The 19,149-nt window shown below is 32.9% G+C and overlaps 2 protein-coding genes across 2 annotated transcripts; both read right to left on the bottom strand.

Annotated features, from left to right (window-relative positions):
* On the bottom strand, positions 5,658-8,771 carry LOC109719288. Its single transcript, XM_020245862.1, has 5 exons — positions 8,670-8,771; positions 7,371-8,441; positions 6,733-7,229; positions 6,415-6,599; positions 5,658-5,677 (listed from the first exon to the last, which is right to left on the bottom strand). Exons 1-5 carry the CDS (start codon positions 8,769-8,771, stop codon positions 5,658-5,660), a joined length of 1,875 nt encoding a protein of 624 aa, XP_020101451.1.
* LOC109719633 (salt stress-induced protein-like) lies at positions 12,114-13,154 on the bottom strand. The gene is made up of 3 exons (XM_020246407.1): positions 13,077-13,154; positions 12,626-12,820; positions 12,114-12,514 (listed from the first exon to the last, which is right to left on the bottom strand). The coding sequence occupies exons 1-3, from the start codon at positions 13,077-13,079 to the stop codon at positions 12,275-12,277; spliced, it is 438 nt and encodes a 145-aa protein (XP_020101996.1). The 5' UTR covers positions 13,080-13,154; the 3' UTR covers positions 12,114-12,274.

Here is a 19,149-nt window from a genome sequence, read left to right as displayed (position 1 = left end):
CCATGAATTTGCTGTAATAATGAAATTTTAAATAAATATACCGACAGTATATAATAAAAGATAAAAAAGAAATTAAAAAAAAACGTAAGACATGATATAAATTGTAATTAAAGACTCAATTTCCATACATCCATTTGCCAATAACCTATATGTTATGTTTAGTTTATTGATGAAATGTAACAATTTAATCAGTGTTCATGACAATTTTACCCTATCAATTTTTATGTAACTCAAATGATTAGAACAGTAGTGTACAATAAAGAAAAAGAACTTAGGATGTGTTTGGTTCGGATTATCCTGGCAGGGTTATAGGCAATCCTGTTAGAATTCTTATATTTGGTTCATCTGGTATGTAATTTGTTTGGTAGTATAGCATTACAAATGGTGTAAGATTATACTAAAAATATTACCGAAGGAACTGTGTATCTTGAATTACTGAAGGCGACTAATCATGCATGTTATAAAAACTTACAAGTTTACCCCTCCAACTCTCAAAACCTTTTTAATACGTCATTTTAAAAAATTTTCATTTAAAATTTTAAATTGTCAACTTTTAAATTTAGAATTTTAATTTTTAATTTTCAATTTTCAATTTTTAAATTTTAAATTTAAATTTAAATTTTAAATTTAAATCTTAAATTTGAAATTTAAATCTTGAAATTTGAAATTTAAAATTTTAAATATTTAAATCTAAAATTTTAATTTTAAATTTTTATAATTTAAAATTTAAAATTTTAAAATTTATATTTAAATCTAAAATTTCAAAATTTAATTTTTAATTTTTAAAATGATAACGAAAATCTGTAAAAATTATTTTCGATTACTAGGTAAATGATATAAAAAATCTGCAAAAATCATTTTCTAAATAGTTTGAATACGTTAGATCAAGTCAAACGGAGCCGATAGTTGATTCGGAAGTTCCATCATCAAAAACGGTTTAGGAGCACGGAGGCTTCTGTGCTTCTAATAGCACACAAGACCTACTCTCTCTTTCTCTCGCGCTCTCTCTCTCTCTCTCTATATATAGAGAAAGAGAGCAAGGCTCTTATGCTTTCGAAAGTATGGAGGACTCCGTACTTATAATTTGTTTTCGATGATGGGATATCTGATTCGACGATCGGCTCTGTTAGACATGATTTACGTTATTGGAACTATCGAGAAATGAAATTTCATAATTTTTTAACTTCATTTACTTAGTGAATGAGTAACCTCAAAATGAACGGTTGAAAATAAAAATCTCATAAAAAACAGTGATAAAAAACTTAAATTTCATATTAGAAGTTTCGATCTTGCTATTGATGTTAAATAGAATTTTCTATTAAAGTTTCATATAATTTGGATTGTTCTACACCGTTGAACTTAAAAACGTGACATATCAACTGTTAAAATAGACATTTATGAGACCTTTCGATCACTTAATAATAATGTTGAAACTTTATGAAATTTAGTTTTTAGATAGTTACAATAGTGTAGATTATGCCAAATGTAACCGATAATCAAATTAGATATTCTATCATCGAAAATAACTTACAAATATGGAGACTTTCATACTTTCGAAAGCACAAAACTCTCTCTCTCTCTCTCTCTCTCTCTCTCTCTCTCTCTCTATATATATATATATATATATATATATAGAGTCCGGCTACTGTACTCTTATGAGTACGATCGCCCTTGTACTCATAAGTCGTTTTCGATGATAGAGCTTTCGAATCGACGATCCATACCGTTAAACATTATCTAGAGCATTTAAAACTTTGAGAAATTAAATTTATAATATTTTGACATTATTTACATTACGATCAAAAGGTCACAAAATTGACAATTTTTAACGGCCGGTATGGAATACTTGCTAGTTTAACGGTGTAAAAGAATCGAAAGCAGTTTAATTTTTAATAAAAAATTCTATTCACTACCTAGATAAAGATCAATAACTCCGATCTTAAATTGAAGGATCTGATCATCCATTTTTAGGACGTCGTTCGATTATGACCGTTCATTTTATGCCCACTTGATGGACTTTGTTATCATTTCAAAAAATTACGAAATTTATTTTCTAAAAGTTTCAAATACTCTAGATTATATTTAACAGAGTGGATCGTCGATTCGGAAACTCCATTATCGAAAACAACTTATGAGTACGAAGGGCTCTATACTATAAGAGTACAGTAACCCTACTATATATATAGTCCGGCTACTATACTCTTATGAGTACGATCGCCCTCATACTCATAAGTTGTTTTCGATGATAGAACTTCCGAATCGATGATCCATGCCGTTAAATATTATCTAAAGTATTTAAAACTTCTAGAAATCAAATTTCATAATTTTTCGACAACATCTACCTTACGATCAAAAGCTCACATAATTGACAATTTTTAACGGCCGGTATGGAATATTTGCTAGTTTAACAGTATAAAAGAATTGGAATAAATTGAATTTTTGATAGAAAATTCTATTCACTATCTAGATAAAGATTAATAATTCTGATCTTAAATTGAATGATCCGATCATCCATTTTTAGAACGTCGTTCGATTTTGACCGTTCAATTTATGCCCATTTGATGGACTTTATTATGACTTCGAAATATTATGAAATTTATTTTTTACAAGTTTCAAATACTCTAGATCATATTTAACGGAGTCGATTATCGATTCGGAAGCCCCATCATCGAAAACAACTTATGAGTACGAAGGGCTCAATACTCATAAGAGTATAGTAGCCCTACTCTATATATATATAGAGTGGGCTGGTATACTTATGGAAGCACGGAGCCCTCCGTGCTTCCACTTTGTTTTCGATGTTCGGATTTTCGAATCGATGATCGGCTCCGTTAGAGTTGATCTAAAGTATTTGAAGTACCTAGAAAATAAATTTTGTGATTTTTCGATATCATTTGCCTAGTGATCAAAGTGGCTCAAAATCAATAACTTTAATGGCCGTGGTGAGCCGGTTGCAAGTTTAACGGTGTAGAAATATCCAAATCACATGAAATTTTGATAGAAAATTCTTTATACCGTATAAAACAAGATCAATAACTTTGATCTAAAATTTTAATGTCATATCATCATATTTTGTAAGATTTTTTTTTTCAGCCGTTGATTTTGAGTCACTTCGATCACTAGGCAAATGATATCGAAAAATCGCAAAATTTATTTTCTAGATTCAAATACTCTAGATCAAGTCTAACGGAGCCGATCGTCGATTCGAAAATCCGAACATCGAAAACAAAGTGGAAGCACGGAGCCCTCCGTGCTTCCATAAGCATCCTAGCCGCACTCATATATATATATATATATATAAAAAATTGAGTTAGAATACTTTTAGAAGTATCACCCTATTGGTGCTTTTAGGTTTCTAGCCCTTAGATCTACTTCTTGATTACTAATAGCCCTTGGATCAAACACTATTCCACCTACCAGCACTTACCACCACCTACCACCATCATCCCAACCTTATATTTTTTCATCCAATGGTTAAAAACTCAAAAGCACCAACCTCATAATACTTTTAGAAGTATTTTAGATCAACTATATATATATATAGAATTAGGCTACTATACTATCTATAGTACCGAGCTCCGGTACTATAGTGTTTGTTTTCGATCTTAGGGCGTTCAAATCAACGATCCACACCGTTAAATATGATCTAGGGTATATGAATTTCTTAGGAATAAAATTTTAGTTTTTTTCGATATCGTTTACTTAGTAAATAAATTATATCAAAATGGACGGTGGAAATTGAATAATCTTTAAAATTTGAGTATAGGACTTTTAAATTCAAGATCAAGAATGTTAACCTTAATCTATATAGTTTAAAGTATTTTCTATCAAAATTTGAAGAAATTTAGATTCTTCTACACCGTTAAACTCCAAACTCGTCATAATAGCCATTGAAAATTGACAATTTTGAAATAGTTTGATCATAAAATAAACTATGTCGAAAAAATATAAAATTTTATTTTTAGAAACTTTAAATACCCTAGATCAGTTTTAACGGTGTGGATCGTTGATTTGAACGCCCTAAGATCGAAAACCAACGCTATAGTACGGGAGCCCGGTACTATGGATAGTATAGTAGCCTAGCTCTCTCTCTATATATATATATATATATAGAGCAGGACTGCTGTGCTCTCAGGAGCACGAAGGCCTCCGTGCTCCTGAGCCGTTTTCAATGATGGAATTTCCGAATCGACGATCGGTTCCGTTAAACTTGATCTAGCGTATTTGAACTTTCTAGAAAATAATTTTTGCGATTTTTCGATATCATTTACCTAGCAATCGAAAGGATTCAAAATCTATAGTTTTTAACGGTTGAAAATAAACATTCTATAAAAAGTGGTGATATTGCACTAAAATTTTCGATCAGAAATGTTAATCTTGTTGTAGATAGTATAAAGAATTTTGTATCAAAATTTCATCTGATTTGAATATTTCTACACCGTTAAACTTGAAAACGGCAGATATCAACCATTAAAAATTATTGATTTTGAATCCTTTCGATCACTAGGTAAATGATATCAAAAAATTGCAAAAATTATTTTCTATAAACTTCAAATGTGCTAGATCAAGTCTAACAGAGCCGATCGTCGATTCAAAAATTTCATCATCGAAAACGGCTCAGGAGCACGGAGGCCTCCGTGCCTGAGGAGTCATCAGCATGCCCCGTACTATATATATATATATTAATATATTATATATATTATATATATATTATATTATATATATTATATATATGTATTCCGACTATGGTGCTTTTGAAGTACAACTTATGTAGTGCTTTCAATTTTTTACCATTTGGTCAACCTTTTGACCATTTTCTTGCTCTTAGATTAATATTATTTTTCTAGGAAAATCACTGAATCCTAGGGGGACCTCTATCAGCCTAACCTTATAATTCTTAATAGGCCAAGCTAAAAATTCAGAAGTACAAATTTTTTTATACCTCCAAAAGCATTAGTAACACTCCACTATATATATATATATATATATATAATATATGGGAAAATTTCATAGATACCCTTATAGGAGACTAAAATTTCATTAATAGCCCTCAAAATTTAAAATATCATGAATGCCCTTCTAAATTTTAAAAAAAGCTCATGAATACCCCTATAGTTGATGTGCCGTCAGAATCTAACGGAACAAATAGTAAATGCCATTTCTACCCTTGGCTCATTAACTATAGGAAGTAGTAATAGATATATTAATACGTTTCACAAATGCCTCATAAATTATGCAACGATCAAATGGGTCGAGGCTTTAAATTCTTCTCGGCACCTTCATTTCCAGCAAGCAAATTAAACATCTCTTGCCCCTCCTACATAGCCATATATCCTTGTCATTTTTTGCTACTTATTCTCTCTAAGTAGCAATGAGCCAATTAAGCGGTCAGTCTCTTACAATACCTAATAATCCAACTCCTATTTTGTGATTATGGTAAACCATGTCGAATTTGGATGTCAAAACAACCATACAGTACAGTCGATGATTTTATCGATGTCCAAATTGGGGGGTAAGTTGATGTGATGCTTTAGTATGCATATAATTATTAATTAAATTCCAATACGTAATACCGTTATATTTTTTACAGGTTGAGGAACAAAGATGGTGCAACTACTTTGCCTGGATAGATGATTTTCAACACAGCACAATTGACCTTAAGTACCAAATCCAGATGCTGGAGGAAAATATGATAGAAGAATTATGAAGTTGAAGGAGAAAATCCATTCTATCTAAAGCTTGTACTTTATATACTAGTTCCTGTAATTTTTTACAAAATCCTTTTCTAGGTGGGGAGGTCGATCATGTATTGAACAATTCATCTATAAAATATAGTAATATTTCTTCTTAGTAAATTTTTAGAACAATTTCTCTTTGTATACAAAAAACAAATATTGTGTAAGAAGTTTTTATGAGAAATCTAGAATTCAAAATAAACTAACCGAAGATAGGTACGCTATTAATAAATTATTAGAAGATAGGTAAGCTCGAAATTTATATATACTAGAAAATAATATGTGAAAAATTAAATAGCATACACTATTATCTCAATTAGTTTTCATGTAGTAGAAAGTATTGAACATCATAAGTACAGAGAATAAAGCATATTATGGTGAAATCTTTTTAACAATTGAAATAGACAAAAAATCAATCATGTAAATCTTTTGCAAAGCTAAGTATAGAAACATCTGAAAGTATTTTCCTCACTTGCCACCATACTTTTAACAAATGCATATATCATCTCAAAATAATAACAATATGTCTTAGAATATATACCAAATCATTACAATCTAATCCTAAAAGCATATGTGCAACAAAATAGCAGCCTACGCCTTGCAAAAAGGTGCATGTTTAACTTTAAAAAAGAGCCATTTCTATATAACATGTATAAACTAAGGAACTGAAAAATAGGACGGCTCCCAATCTGTAGTTGTTGTTTCTCCAGTGGTTGTAGTCCTTCAATGGGTTTAGCTTCACTACTAGATGCAAGATTTGTCATTTGTACTTCAGGAGATGTAAGCCCTTCAATGCTACTGGTTCCAGCAAGTGGTTGGGTGTATGTTGCTCTTTTCCTGCCTCTTTTTCTTGGATCATGGTAGCTGTAATAAGCTGGTAATGTTGAATTTTTTTCATTGCTTACTGGGACTCCTTGCCTACACTTATTTCATGAATATTGTAAAAGCTTGCATGCACTGACAAAATAGATAATTACCAATAAGTAAAATTCTATACCTAGATTGGGTTGAGGAATTATAATTTGTAGAGTTGAATGTTGCATGTGATCCACCATCAGCTTGAGATGAAGGCTCTGCGGTAGAAGGCATAGGATTTTTGCAAGACTTAGCATGGTGCCCAAATTGGTTGCATCTTTTACATTTGTGTCTCTTCTTTGTCGGCTCATCCGCTGCTCTAATTCTCTTTATTGGAGGTAGTAGTTTGTAATCTAGGTTAGTCTTTATCCACTGATTCTTGTCCGGCAAAGGTACAACTTCATGAGCATAAGCAGCTCTGAATTTAGAGACAGTGAATAGTGGGTCTACATAGCTCAGCCATTCATAACCTCTTAAACTAGTGATAAATGCACATGCGTGGATGCATGGTAAGCCCGTGACCTGCCAACTTCTACAAGTACATTTTCTCTCATCTAGAATTACCTCACATCTTGAATCAGGGCTTATCACTTCAGCCATAGTGTTTGAACTTCTACATATAGTATAATTTCCTAAACCCTATCAAAATATAAAACACAGAAGTATAAAATAAAGTAGTAAAAAATAATTTACTAATACTGCATATAAATATCTAATACTGCATATGAGTACCAAAGCATTCAAATTACTGAATGAAAATAAGTCTTATGCTAAATTTACCTTGCTTTTGGCATCAATGTGGTGCAAAGCTGCTGGCACCAAGGAAAGTTTCCACTTTCTTGCTTCTCTCCTTCTTGAATCCATTTTTGTCATAATTTTTTGTCGTATGCTATCAAGAAGCTCCAGGACAGGCTTATATCTAGCCTCAGATATCCAAGAATTAAAAGATTCAGATAGGTTGTTAGTTATGTAATTGCATTTTGCTTGGGTTCCAAATTGACTTCTACTCCAAATCATATTATGATTTTGACGCAGGAATTCAATGGCAGCTGGGTTTGCTTCCATCAGCTTAGACATATTAGCCTCATATTGAGATGGTGTGTATGCTAAGGCTGCACTATATAGAGTTTGCTTTAAAATCCGTCCAGGAAACTTCCTTTTAAAGTTAGTGTACAAATGCCTCACACATTCTCTGTGTTCTACTAGTGGATAAACTCTAAAGACTGCCTCGTCTAATCCTTTTTGCCTATCTGATGAGATGACTAAACCTTCAGGATTCCCTATACCTAATTGCAAGTTCCTAAGAAACCATTCCCAACTGTCTATATTTTCAGATTCAATTACTGCATAGGCAACAGGGAATAACCATTTATTTCCATCTATTGCTGTTGCTGCAGCTAAAACGCCTTTGTACTTACCTTTAAGATGGCATCCATCAATAGCTAAGTATGGCCTACAACCATCTAAAAAACCTTTAAGGCAAGCTTCAAATGCGACAAATATACGCTGAAAACATATTCTTCCATCAGTACAATTTTGTGTTTTGATATCCACTATACTTCCAGGATTTCTTCTTATTATTTCCTCTTTAAAGTCTACCATTCTTTCATATGATTCTTCCCAGTTTCCATGTATCTCTTCACATGCCAACTCCTTTCCCCTAAAGCACCTCAAATATGGAACATCCACGTTATATGTCCTTAAAAGTCTTTTTTGCAAATCAGGGACTGAAATTTCTCCCTCCGTTTTAAGCCAGTCAACTACTCTATCGCACACCCAAAATTGTGATGCCATTTTATTCCCACATCTGTTCACAGAAGGGCATTCATGCTCATTGTTCAATGTCTTTACCTACAAATAAATGCATCAAGAGTTACATGCAATAAACAACAAGTCTCTAGAAAACTTATATTTAAGTAATAAAACTATAAGATGTAGAAGATAATTATACCTCGAATGTTGTTTTGTCTTGAAGAACAGATGCGTGAAGTCTCCAAGCCACACCTTTCGTTTGCGCATTTCACAGTCATTCTCCTTTTATCACTTTTTTTCAACAGTAAACTCGAAGCCATTTAATACTGCAAAATGATCTAAGGATCTCTTCAATGTCTTTTTGTTAGGATACTTCATACCAACTTTCATGATTGGATTATCCTTATCAAACTCATTAGATTTCACCATGAGATTCCACATCATCATTATTAGATTCACTGCTATATTTAGTATGAAGACTACCGTCAGATAGTATAGCCTCGGAATCCTCTTTATAAAGTTCCTTTTCATAATTACTCTCTACTCCTGTTGAGCTCCTAAATCTATTGTCCATTTGACTTCTTTCTAAGGGATCCACATTTATATTAACACCCTGTGAGCTACATCCTGTTTCATTGCCATCACCAATGCTAGTAGTCGACACATTAAGCAAGTTAATTTTTTCTCCTAATGTCACATATAATATCAATTGCTTTTCATCACTATGCATACTAAAAATTGACATTAGCTGTGCATCATTGCTAATTACCACATACTCTCCACATTGTGCAACATATCATAAAATTAATATTTGACCTTCACCCCACTTAAAATTTTTTCTAATATCATCAAAGATTTCAAGTAGACTGTAGCGATCCATGTCTATGTAAATAGTGTCTTGGTATCCACCAGCATACCTTCTACCCTTGCCTTTTTTCATGTCTTCGAATTGCCCTCCATATCTGATTGTTAATTTAATGGTTGTATCAGAGTCCATCCTGTGGATCACATTTAATAATGTCATTAAATTTGATAAAAAGTAATTAATGCCATTAAATTTGATAAAAACACAAATAAATTTTTATAAAAGATTACTAATTAGGTTGATTGAACTACTTAATTTTAAAAATAAAATTAAGGGGTATTAATTAAAGAAACTAAAGAAAATGTAGATGGAGGTGGTCTATTGAGAATGGCCTTGAAAGATCTCCATAGATATTTGTCTTAAAATGATAAATATAAACGAAGTGCACACTCAATATTGTGAAAAAAAAGTTCATGAGCTTATAGTAAAGATCTTATGCTAATGTGAGAATAAAAGAGAACAATGATATTAAAATGGAATTAAAACCAATAACAAATAGATCTTACCCAGCACATATCCTTACAAATATAAATCCTTCAAAATGTGATTAAGGGAAAAAGGAGCTCAAACATGTCCGAAATTATAGAATCTTGCTGAAGAAGAGCAAAAAAATAGATAGAGAGAGAGCAAGGGATGAGGAGGAGGTTTCTTGTTGAAGAAGAAACCATCTGATGGTGCAGGCATTGGAAAAGTGGAGAGTATTTTTCTAGCATTAATTAGTTATTCCGCCAAAATATTATCCTAACTTTTTGGGGGGTAAATTCGTCATTATATATTTTAACTGTTATTTAACTACATATTAACCAGGTAGAGTGAGGCACCGTTAACGGTAAGGGCAATGACGATAATTTTATGTGTTTAAAGGGGTATTTGTGATATTTTGAAGTTTAGAGGGGTATTGACGAAATTTGCAAGTTTGACATGGGCACTGATGAAATTGCCCACTATATATATATATATATATATATATATATATATATATATTTATATATATATATATATATATATATTTAGAGAGAGAGAGTTGAATTAAAATACTATCGATAGCAAATGAGCTCCGTTGCACTCATTTGTTTTCAATGATGGAGCCTCCAATCGACGATCGGCACCGTTGAACATGATCAATACCAATTGAAGTGTTTAGAAATCAAATTTCATATATTTTCGATAGTGTTCTCTTATCCATCGAGTGGACACAAAAATGAACGGCTGAAAATGAATATTCTTTAAAAAATGATGATAGGAGTCTTGTTAATCAAGATCAAGAGTATAGATCTTGTTTTAAATAGTTTAAAGAATTTTCTAACAAAAATTCAATTGATTTGGATATCTTTACTCCGTTAAACGAGAAAACGCCTCATATCAACTATTAAAATTACAAATTTTGAAACCCCTTGATCATTAGGCAAATGATATCGAAAAGATTTGAAATTTGATTTCTAAACACTTCAAGTGGTATAGATCATGTTCAACGGTGCCGATCGTCGATTTGGAGGCTCTATCATCGAAAACAAATGGGTGACAACGCGAGCCGTTTTGCTATCGATAGTATTCTAGCTCAACTCTATATAATTAGTATATATATATATATATATATAGAGAGAGAGAGAGAGAGAGAGAGAGAGAGAGAGAGAGAGAGAGAGTCCGGCTACTATACTTTTATGAATATAGAGCCTATTGTACTCATAAATTTTTGACCGTTAGATTTACCCTTTAATCATTTTCACTCACTAGATTATACTATTCAACCAACCACCCACTCAACCCTTGGGGGCCCACTATATATATATATAGTAGCCAGAGGCCGTGGCTACTATACTATTATGAGTATTGGAGCCCTCGTACTCATAAGTTGATTTGGATGATGGAGCTTCCGAATCGACGATTCACTCCGTTAAATATGATCTAGAGTATTTGAAACTAGTAGAAAATAAATTTCATAAATTTTCGAAATCATAATAAAGTCCATCAAGCGGGCATAAAATGAACGGTCAAAATCGAACAACATCCTAAAAAATGATGATCGGATCCTTCAATTCAAGATCGGAGTTATTGATCTTTATTTAGGTAATGAATAGAATTTTCTGTCAAAAATTCAGAAAATTCCGATTCCTTTACACCGTTAAACTAGCAAGTATCTCATACCGGCCATTAAAAATTGTCAAATTTGTGACCTCTTGATCGTAAGGTAAATGATGTCGAAAAATTATAAAATTTGATTTCTAGAAGTTTTAAATACTGTGAATAACGTTTAACGGTATGGATCGTCGATTCGGAAGCTCTATCATCGAAAACGATTTATGAGTACGAGAGCGATCGTACTCATAATAGTATAGTAGCCGGACCCTATATATATATATATAGCTAGGCTGGTATACTATCAGTAGCACGGAGGCCTCCGTGCTACCAAGTTGTTTTCGATGATGCGGCTTTCAAATCGACGATCGGCTTCGTTAGACTTCATCTATACTATTAAAAGTATTTGGAAACTAAATTTCATAATTTTTCAGCATCATTTAACTATCAAACAAGTAATCTAAAAATGAACGGCTGAAAATAAAAATCTCATAAAAAATGATGATAAAAGACTTGAATTTAAGATCAGAGATATTGATCTTACTCTAAATAGTGAAAAAAATTTCTATAGAAATTTCATCAGAATTAGATTATTTTATACCGTTAAAGTAACAAAAAAGCATCAGCAATTTTATTTTCCTTTTTTTTTTTTTTTTTGGGTGGGTCAATTGCTCCATGTTTCCGAATTAAGCCCCAGCTAATTAAATAGCTAGAAGTGATTAGTAAATGTAACTTGGATATAAAATTATATGTTTGCAACACAACCATAATATAAACGAATTTGTTATCCCATAGTAAGATGCAAAACATTCCAAATTAAAGACTCATCATTCTCTCACAAACAAAGTAGCTCATCAACTTTTATTTATTGAATTTTTATGCAGGATAATAATATGCGAGGCCATACTATATCGGCAACTTTATTGCATATATATTAAACCAAAACCCATAGTCCTCAGAGAAGATGATGAGCATGAGAATGGAATATTAATTAGCTGGGCATCAGATAAGTCCCGATCGCATCAAGATTCATGCCAGCGCGTCCATAAAAGGCAACAATCCGACCACTCGCAACAGGAATGACGAAGGGAGTTCCTTGCACCGCTCCGTATGGCCCGTACTTGCTAACATTGGTGACGAAAGTAAGTGACCTCACCAAATTGGCGATGTTGCTATATGGACCGGTGGTGCCATTGATCTCAGTCAGGTGCTCGCCAGGTTGAAATTCGATCTACAAAAAGGATAAAATGTATTGAAGTTTTCGAAATTTGGCATTATTTTTAGCTAATTAATATATCCTCCGCTATTTTACTCAAAAATGTTTAAAAATCGAAAATCATACCGTGGAGGTGCCCCCTCCAGAACCACCCCATGGGCCAGCCGTTAATGTCATTCCATCCTGAACATACTCAAATCCAAGTGCATTGATCGAATCGGCGCTACGAATGACAATCTTCGCTAGGCGTGTAGAACGACCATCGATATCACAAGGATTTCCCCCATTTCCACCCCACAGTCCAAGCTTGACAAGTCCGGACTACATATAAACGCAAAGAAAGAAATATCTAAATATTATTGTGCCAAAAAAAAAAACTTCATATATAGCTTCTTCAAATACCACTTCCGCACATCAAAAAATGATCAACAGCTACTGCGACAAATATGTACGCTCTTATCTTTCTAATTATCCATATAAAAAGCTACAGAAATATATAATGTTTAAATTGAGAGCGATAACATCGTGATAAATAATCATCTATAGTCTCAAGCCCCCAATAGTAGTAGGACCTCACCATTTGTAATTAACTTGAGTAGTGAAACTTGAACTTGAATGCTGGGTGATGGAAAAGAGAGGTGCTATTTGTAGAGGCCGAAGATGACTGTGTCCATGTGATAAAAATGATCATGTACACAAAATTAATTCAGGCAACATCACCGACCGATCCAAACATAACGTACGGGACCAATTCAATAATGTACCAGTTGAATCACCTATTCAAACACGTGAGACTCGCATAACTCTCTTTAACCCCTTGAGTCTAGCCAGTCCAATATTATAGCTAAGCTAAGAGGTTTAACTTTACTATGACTATTCTAAATTTTAGAGTTGTCATATTTCCTTCTCCTTTAAAGCTTAACTTCTTTATAAAGCGACATTAACAAGTATCGGACGATGTGAGATTTATTTTGCTAGTCTTAACCAATCTTGTGGAGAGTCAAAGTCCTCCCAATACTGTTGTCAGCCAGAGAGCCGTGCTCTTGCAAGCTGTGTAACCTCGACTCAGTTAAGACTTATCTCATACTTCTGACTAGTGATTGGCTTCAATACCATCTGTAATGTGCCGCTCTTTAGAAAGGTCACTTATCCTAAAACTACTCGTTATCTTTTGACTCGTTTAACCCTCTTAACCGCTCAAAATACTATAGTTGGCTTAAAAAATGGGCAAATTTCAAATACTACCTGTGTGGTTTCACATTTTTTCACTTTAGTATCCTATGGTTTAAAATGTATTAAGTTAGCACCCTGTGGTTTTATTTTTCTCTTTTTGTTAGCTCCTCAATTTATATTTTGTTAAATTATATATAAAACCTTAGATACCCATCTTAGTTTATCGAATATTCACGCTCTAGTATCTTTTCGTTTTAATTTTGTCAGTAATTTAATGGAAAATAATTAGTGGAATGGATAATAAAAAAAGAAAAACAAAACCGCAGGATACTAAATTAATATACTTTAAACTACATGATATTAAACTGAAAAAGTGCGAAACTATATGGGTAGTACTTAAATTGTTTTTTAAAAAAAATTTACATTACTATACCTTATATATAGAATTATTTTAAATTTTAAGAACGTCGCAGATAATCATACTGTAATTATTCTGGCACCCGATAGTTCCATATAAAATAAAAAAAATAATCTATCTAACTACATTAAAGGAGGGTTTGGGGGGACATTATTAGAGTGACACCTGTCTCCCCAACCCTCTTCCTCTCTCCGTTTACACACACTGACACACACACACAACACGATATATATAATATTATATATAATATATATATATATATATAAATATTATATATATTATATAATTTAAGTTCCAAATTTTAAATTTAAAATTTTAGATATTAAAATTTTAAAGTTTATATATTTCAAATTTTAAGCTCCTGATTTTAATTTTATAATATTTATTTCTAAATTTCAAACTTCAAAATTTAAATGCTTAAACCTATATAATTAACTAATTGTATTAATAATACACATAATAAATTGCGTAATAAAATCCATTCTGGTAGATACAATCTAAATCATGAAAAATGTGGAAATATGAAAAATACAAAATTTAAATTTCTGGATATAACAATTATAAACATAATGTGTGTCTCTGTGTATATATATATAATATAGTTTTATAAATAATTTCTTCTACTATTTATTTTTCTTTTATTTATTGATTTATTTAAATTATTTGAATAGATTTATTTCAAATCTTTTTCACATAAATCTTTACAAAATAATTTAATTATTAATAAACTGTTATAGAAATTTATGTGACACATATACCAGTTTTAATTTTTTTTCTTTAAATATTTAATTATTAAATTATTTTTAATAAACTTTTACTTAATCAATAATTAGACTTTAAAACTATATAAAAATATTATAAATATAAACAAAATTTTATATTTAAAATATTTTTATATTCGCAGCACCGCGCGGGTCTTTCACTGGTTATAGGTGATAAGGGACTACAAGTACAACCACATAATAATAATATATATACTATATATATATATATATATATATATTAAGAGTCGTACAATGAGCGAGATAAACGTGATCCAAACGAAATGAGATCAATCAGAGAAAAGATCTTTCCGCGGATAGGACAATATGAGGGGAGCAAAAATTAATTTGGGGATCCCTAGATGGACGCCACGTGTATCGACCAGCTTCCGGATGGGCGCCATGTTGCTCACCTAACAAGGGGAGTAGCAGGATTTTTTTGGTGCACCCGGTGCACAATTTTTACTTTGAAAGTTTTATTTTTATTTTTAAATTATAATTTACATATAATATAGATATATAATAATATTTTAAAAATATACGTAAAAGAATTTAGAATTCAGGATTCAAAATTCTTTTACACATATGTTTTGAATATCATAGTATATATCTCTATTATATTAAATTATAATTAAAAAAATAAAAAATAAAATTTTAGAAAAAATGGTGCACCAGGTGCACCAAAAATGTCCCATGCTCTCCCAAACAAAAGAGCAGCGAGATTCACGGCGCCAATCCGGCGTGTCCTCAAATGACCCTTTAGGGACACACCGTCCATAAAATTTTTGTCCATGAGGGGGCACACCGACTCCTACTACTAATTCCTCCTCATGATATCTACCATGATTAATAACAAATTTTTTTTAAAAAAATCTTATTCAAAAGTATATTTCTCAACTTCTATATTTTAGAAGGACTTTTCCCTTATATACCCAGCAATATTATTCGAAATTTTTAAATGTATTTCTTTATTTACAAAATATTTTTTGTAAATCCCAAATCTCATTAATAACTACCATCGTATTACAAGAATATTTAAAGAAATATTTATAGATCAATAAACATATTTTGGTCCACGAGACATATATTTAAATATTTTTAAAATTTTGAAGGACCGCTCAAAACATCACCATCCAATGTTCTCCATGTCAGCGTCCAAAAACTTCCGAATTATTCTTATGGGTGCATGTCCGGTTCTACGCCTAGATGCTTTATTCGAGTGGAACAGTTATTAGGTTTGTTAAATATTCGAGCAATCAGATTGCCCTTTGGGCCTCCAAAACCGCTATCAGATGCTTAATCAGGCATCCGAATAGACTTTCGGATGCTCAACCAAGAGCGTTGAAAGCTATAATCCGGGATTCTCAAGAGCTGGCGGGATGTTTTCAAGAGGGTTTTAGCAAGCCAAGGAAATATCATCGAAATATATTTGATTTGTCTTTATCTAGAGAGCTTTCATTTCCTTACTTGTAACATAAGTTTCGTGTTTTCTTGCGTAAGAGTGGATTAAACCTATGAGAATCTATGCATGAAGCATGGGTTGGGGATTCTACAACTGTAAGATAGATAATGGATACATAGCTTAGTATGCAGATATATGTCGTCTTCTTTTATCATACCATGTTATTGTTGTTATATTTTTCATAAACAAGTAGAACACTAAGTTATCTTGACATATGAGCTTATTTGATATGTTGGTGACACTGAACATAGAAGAAAACTTACAAGGATGAATATAGTGATATATAGTTAAATTATGAAGACTTATTATGAATGACATGAAAATATAAATTAGTCTATTATATGATTCTTTAATCTATTTACAGGCATAGAATGTTAAATTTAGTAATGTCTTTATTATATTTATCATTTATTCATATATATTCTAAATTTATATATTTTTTAAACGGCACATTAGTTAAATAATATTTGATTGCTATATATTTTTAGTAAATAATTTGAAAATAACACCAAAATAAACTAAATAATAACATAAAATTTAAACAAACGTAAATTAAAATTAAATTATAATTAATTTAGTGTTAAATAGATTTTTAAAAGGGAAAACTTCAAATACCCCCCTGTGGTTTCGCACTTTTTCACTTTAGTACCCTGTGGTTTAAAGTGTATCAAGTTAGTACCCTGTGGTTTCGCACTTTCTCATTTTAGTACTCTGTGGTTTAAAGTGTATCAAGTTAGTACTCTGTGGTATCGCTTTTTTTTTATTTTAGTATCATGTGGTTTAATATTTCGTTAAATTATGTACAAAAAACTTCAAATATTCTATCTAGATTTATCGAATATTTATTTTAGTACTCTTTAGTTTTAACTTTGTCACTGATTTTACCTACTTCAAAAAAAAAAAAAAAAGATATCAAGAATTAATAACAATTTTTTTAAAAAAAAAATCTAATTCAAAAATATATTTCTCAACTTCTATATTTTAGAAGGACTTTTCCCTTCCATACCCGGCAATACTATTCAAAATTTTTAAATTTATTTCATTATTTCCAAAATATTTTTTTAAATCCCAAATCTCGTTAATAAGTACCATTGTGTTGGTAGCCGAAAGTCCCGACCGTTGACCCCGTCTAATATCCTCCTCGGGAAGTGTGCCGGGTGGAAATCGGCTGCTGATAGTGACCCTCGAAGTTTGCGCCCACGACGAGTCAAGCGATTCGGCCGATGAGGGATCGAATCAGTCGGGTCCGAAAAACTCTGCGGTAAATTCGCTTCAGCAGGATGAACCGAATGAACAGGGGAGGCCTATATCTCGGCTGAGAGATGAACCGAATGGCTAGGACAAAACGAGATCTAGTCGGCCTGAGGAGCCGAAAACGACTTTCTATCAATAAAAAGGGAGTGATGCCCGGAGGGCAGACAGACTCCGAGGTGTACAAGGGAGTGATGCCCGGAGGGCAGACAGACTCCGAGATGTTTACAATGAAGTGATGCCCAGAGGGCAGACAGACTCCAAGGAAGCTACGTTACAGGAACTACTCCTAAGAAAAGCGATAAATGAAGGAAAGAAAGATGCAGGAAAATAAAGGTGGTCTTTTGTGCGCAGGGGCGAAGACCCGTTTTCAGGGTACTACAGGCCTATTTATAGATTTGCCCTTGCGTTCATTTGTTGTTTTTGCACGATCGGCCATCTTCTCCGGATTTGGAGGACCACGTTCGGCCGATTAGAACCGCCGTTGGGAACCGCTCATAACCGATTACGGTTGCCACGTTTTTGAACAAACGCGGCTCATATCTCCTGGTGCATTTCTTCCGTGCTCCCGGTCCAGCTTTTCGAATCCTGAATATGGATATGAACTCGGTGTGCCAACTGTCCGTGCCTGATTGGTCCAACAATTGCCCCCTCGGCAGCTTTCGAAGCGACGCTTTGGTAGCTGGCGCCATCTTCAACTTCCTATTGCCGAAAGCAAGCTTGATCCGAGGCATGTTTCTCGGTATAATCGAGATCTGCAACGATTTGTGACACAATCTTTTGTACGGTTTTAACTTTGGCCGTTGATTCTCTTCTCTACGGCCTTGATCACATTCTCAATTTTGCGGCATTAATTAGGTCATCTTAATTACCGCCGTCTATTCATCATTATAGCCGACCTCGGAACTCATAACTGGTGTGACGGGTGGCTTTTTCTTCCTTCCTAAGTTTCTTTTTGTCTCTTATATCTTTTCTTCTTCTTCTCCTCTTTGTCTTTTACGTTCTTCTTCGTATATTTTTCGCTTCCAATAATGGCGCTTCTTCCACCATTGCCTACTCGTCCTTCGCTGGATTATACTTTGCTCAAACCATATCTTCCTTCGGACCCTACTCAGCTCATTTTGGGGCCTTCTTTTACTCAGGATCCAAATCCTGAGGACTTCCCTTTTTCCAGTGAAGGTCTTCCGTTACTGGCTAATACTATTCATCTGTATCCTTGGAACCCCTCGGCATCGACAGGAAGAAGTCTTAGGACTTGGCCGAGTACTTCAGATGCATATTTGTCTTGGCTGGCTCGAATCGAATCTGCTTATGGTGACTTTTGGAAAGAGATCGGAATTTTCGAAGCCATCAAATTATCTAAAAAACCTCCTGTGGCTGATCACCTTCTATTAGCCTCAGCTCTCTGTTTTTGGCCCCCTGCCTCCAACATTTTTCTTTTCAGAGGAGGCCCTCTTACCCCAACTATTTTAGATGTTGCCGCCATCGTAGGTTTACGCCCCCATGGCATTACTCTCTCCATGGCCTACAATCCTGATGGCGTGTCTGATTTTGAGGCCCACCTTGATCTCAATGATTTGGCCTA

The sequence above is a fragment of the Ananas comosus genome, linkage group 13 (genome assembly GCF_001540865.1).
Source record: "Ananas comosus cultivar F153 linkage group 13, ASM154086v1, whole genome shotgun sequence".
Taxonomy (NCBI): Eukaryota; Viridiplantae; Streptophyta; class Magnoliopsida; order Poales; family Bromeliaceae; genus Ananas; species Ananas comosus.
Note: the sequence above shows the minus strand (reverse complement) of the source record. Positions and strands in the feature narration are given on the sequence as shown.

Bases quoted from the DNA above. Each gene is read 5' to 3' on its own strand.
- LOC109719288 (XM_020245862.1), bottom strand. From the start codon at position 8,771: ATGGTGAAATCTAATGAGTTTGATAAGGATAATCCAATCATGAAAGTT. The intron at 8,442-8,669 runs GTATTAAATGGC...ATTTATTTGTAG, and splicing joins GATCCTTAGATCATTTTGCA to GTAAAGACATTGAACAATGA. The intron at 6,600-6,732 runs GTATAGAATTTT...AGCTTATTACAG, and splicing joins AATTCCTCAACCCAATCTAG to CTACCATGATCCAAGAAAAA.
- LOC109719633 (XM_020246407.1), bottom strand. The intron at 12,515-12,625 runs GTATGATTTTCG...TCCTTTTTGTAG, and splicing joins CTGGAGGGGGCACCTCCACG to ATCGAATTTCAACCTGGCGA.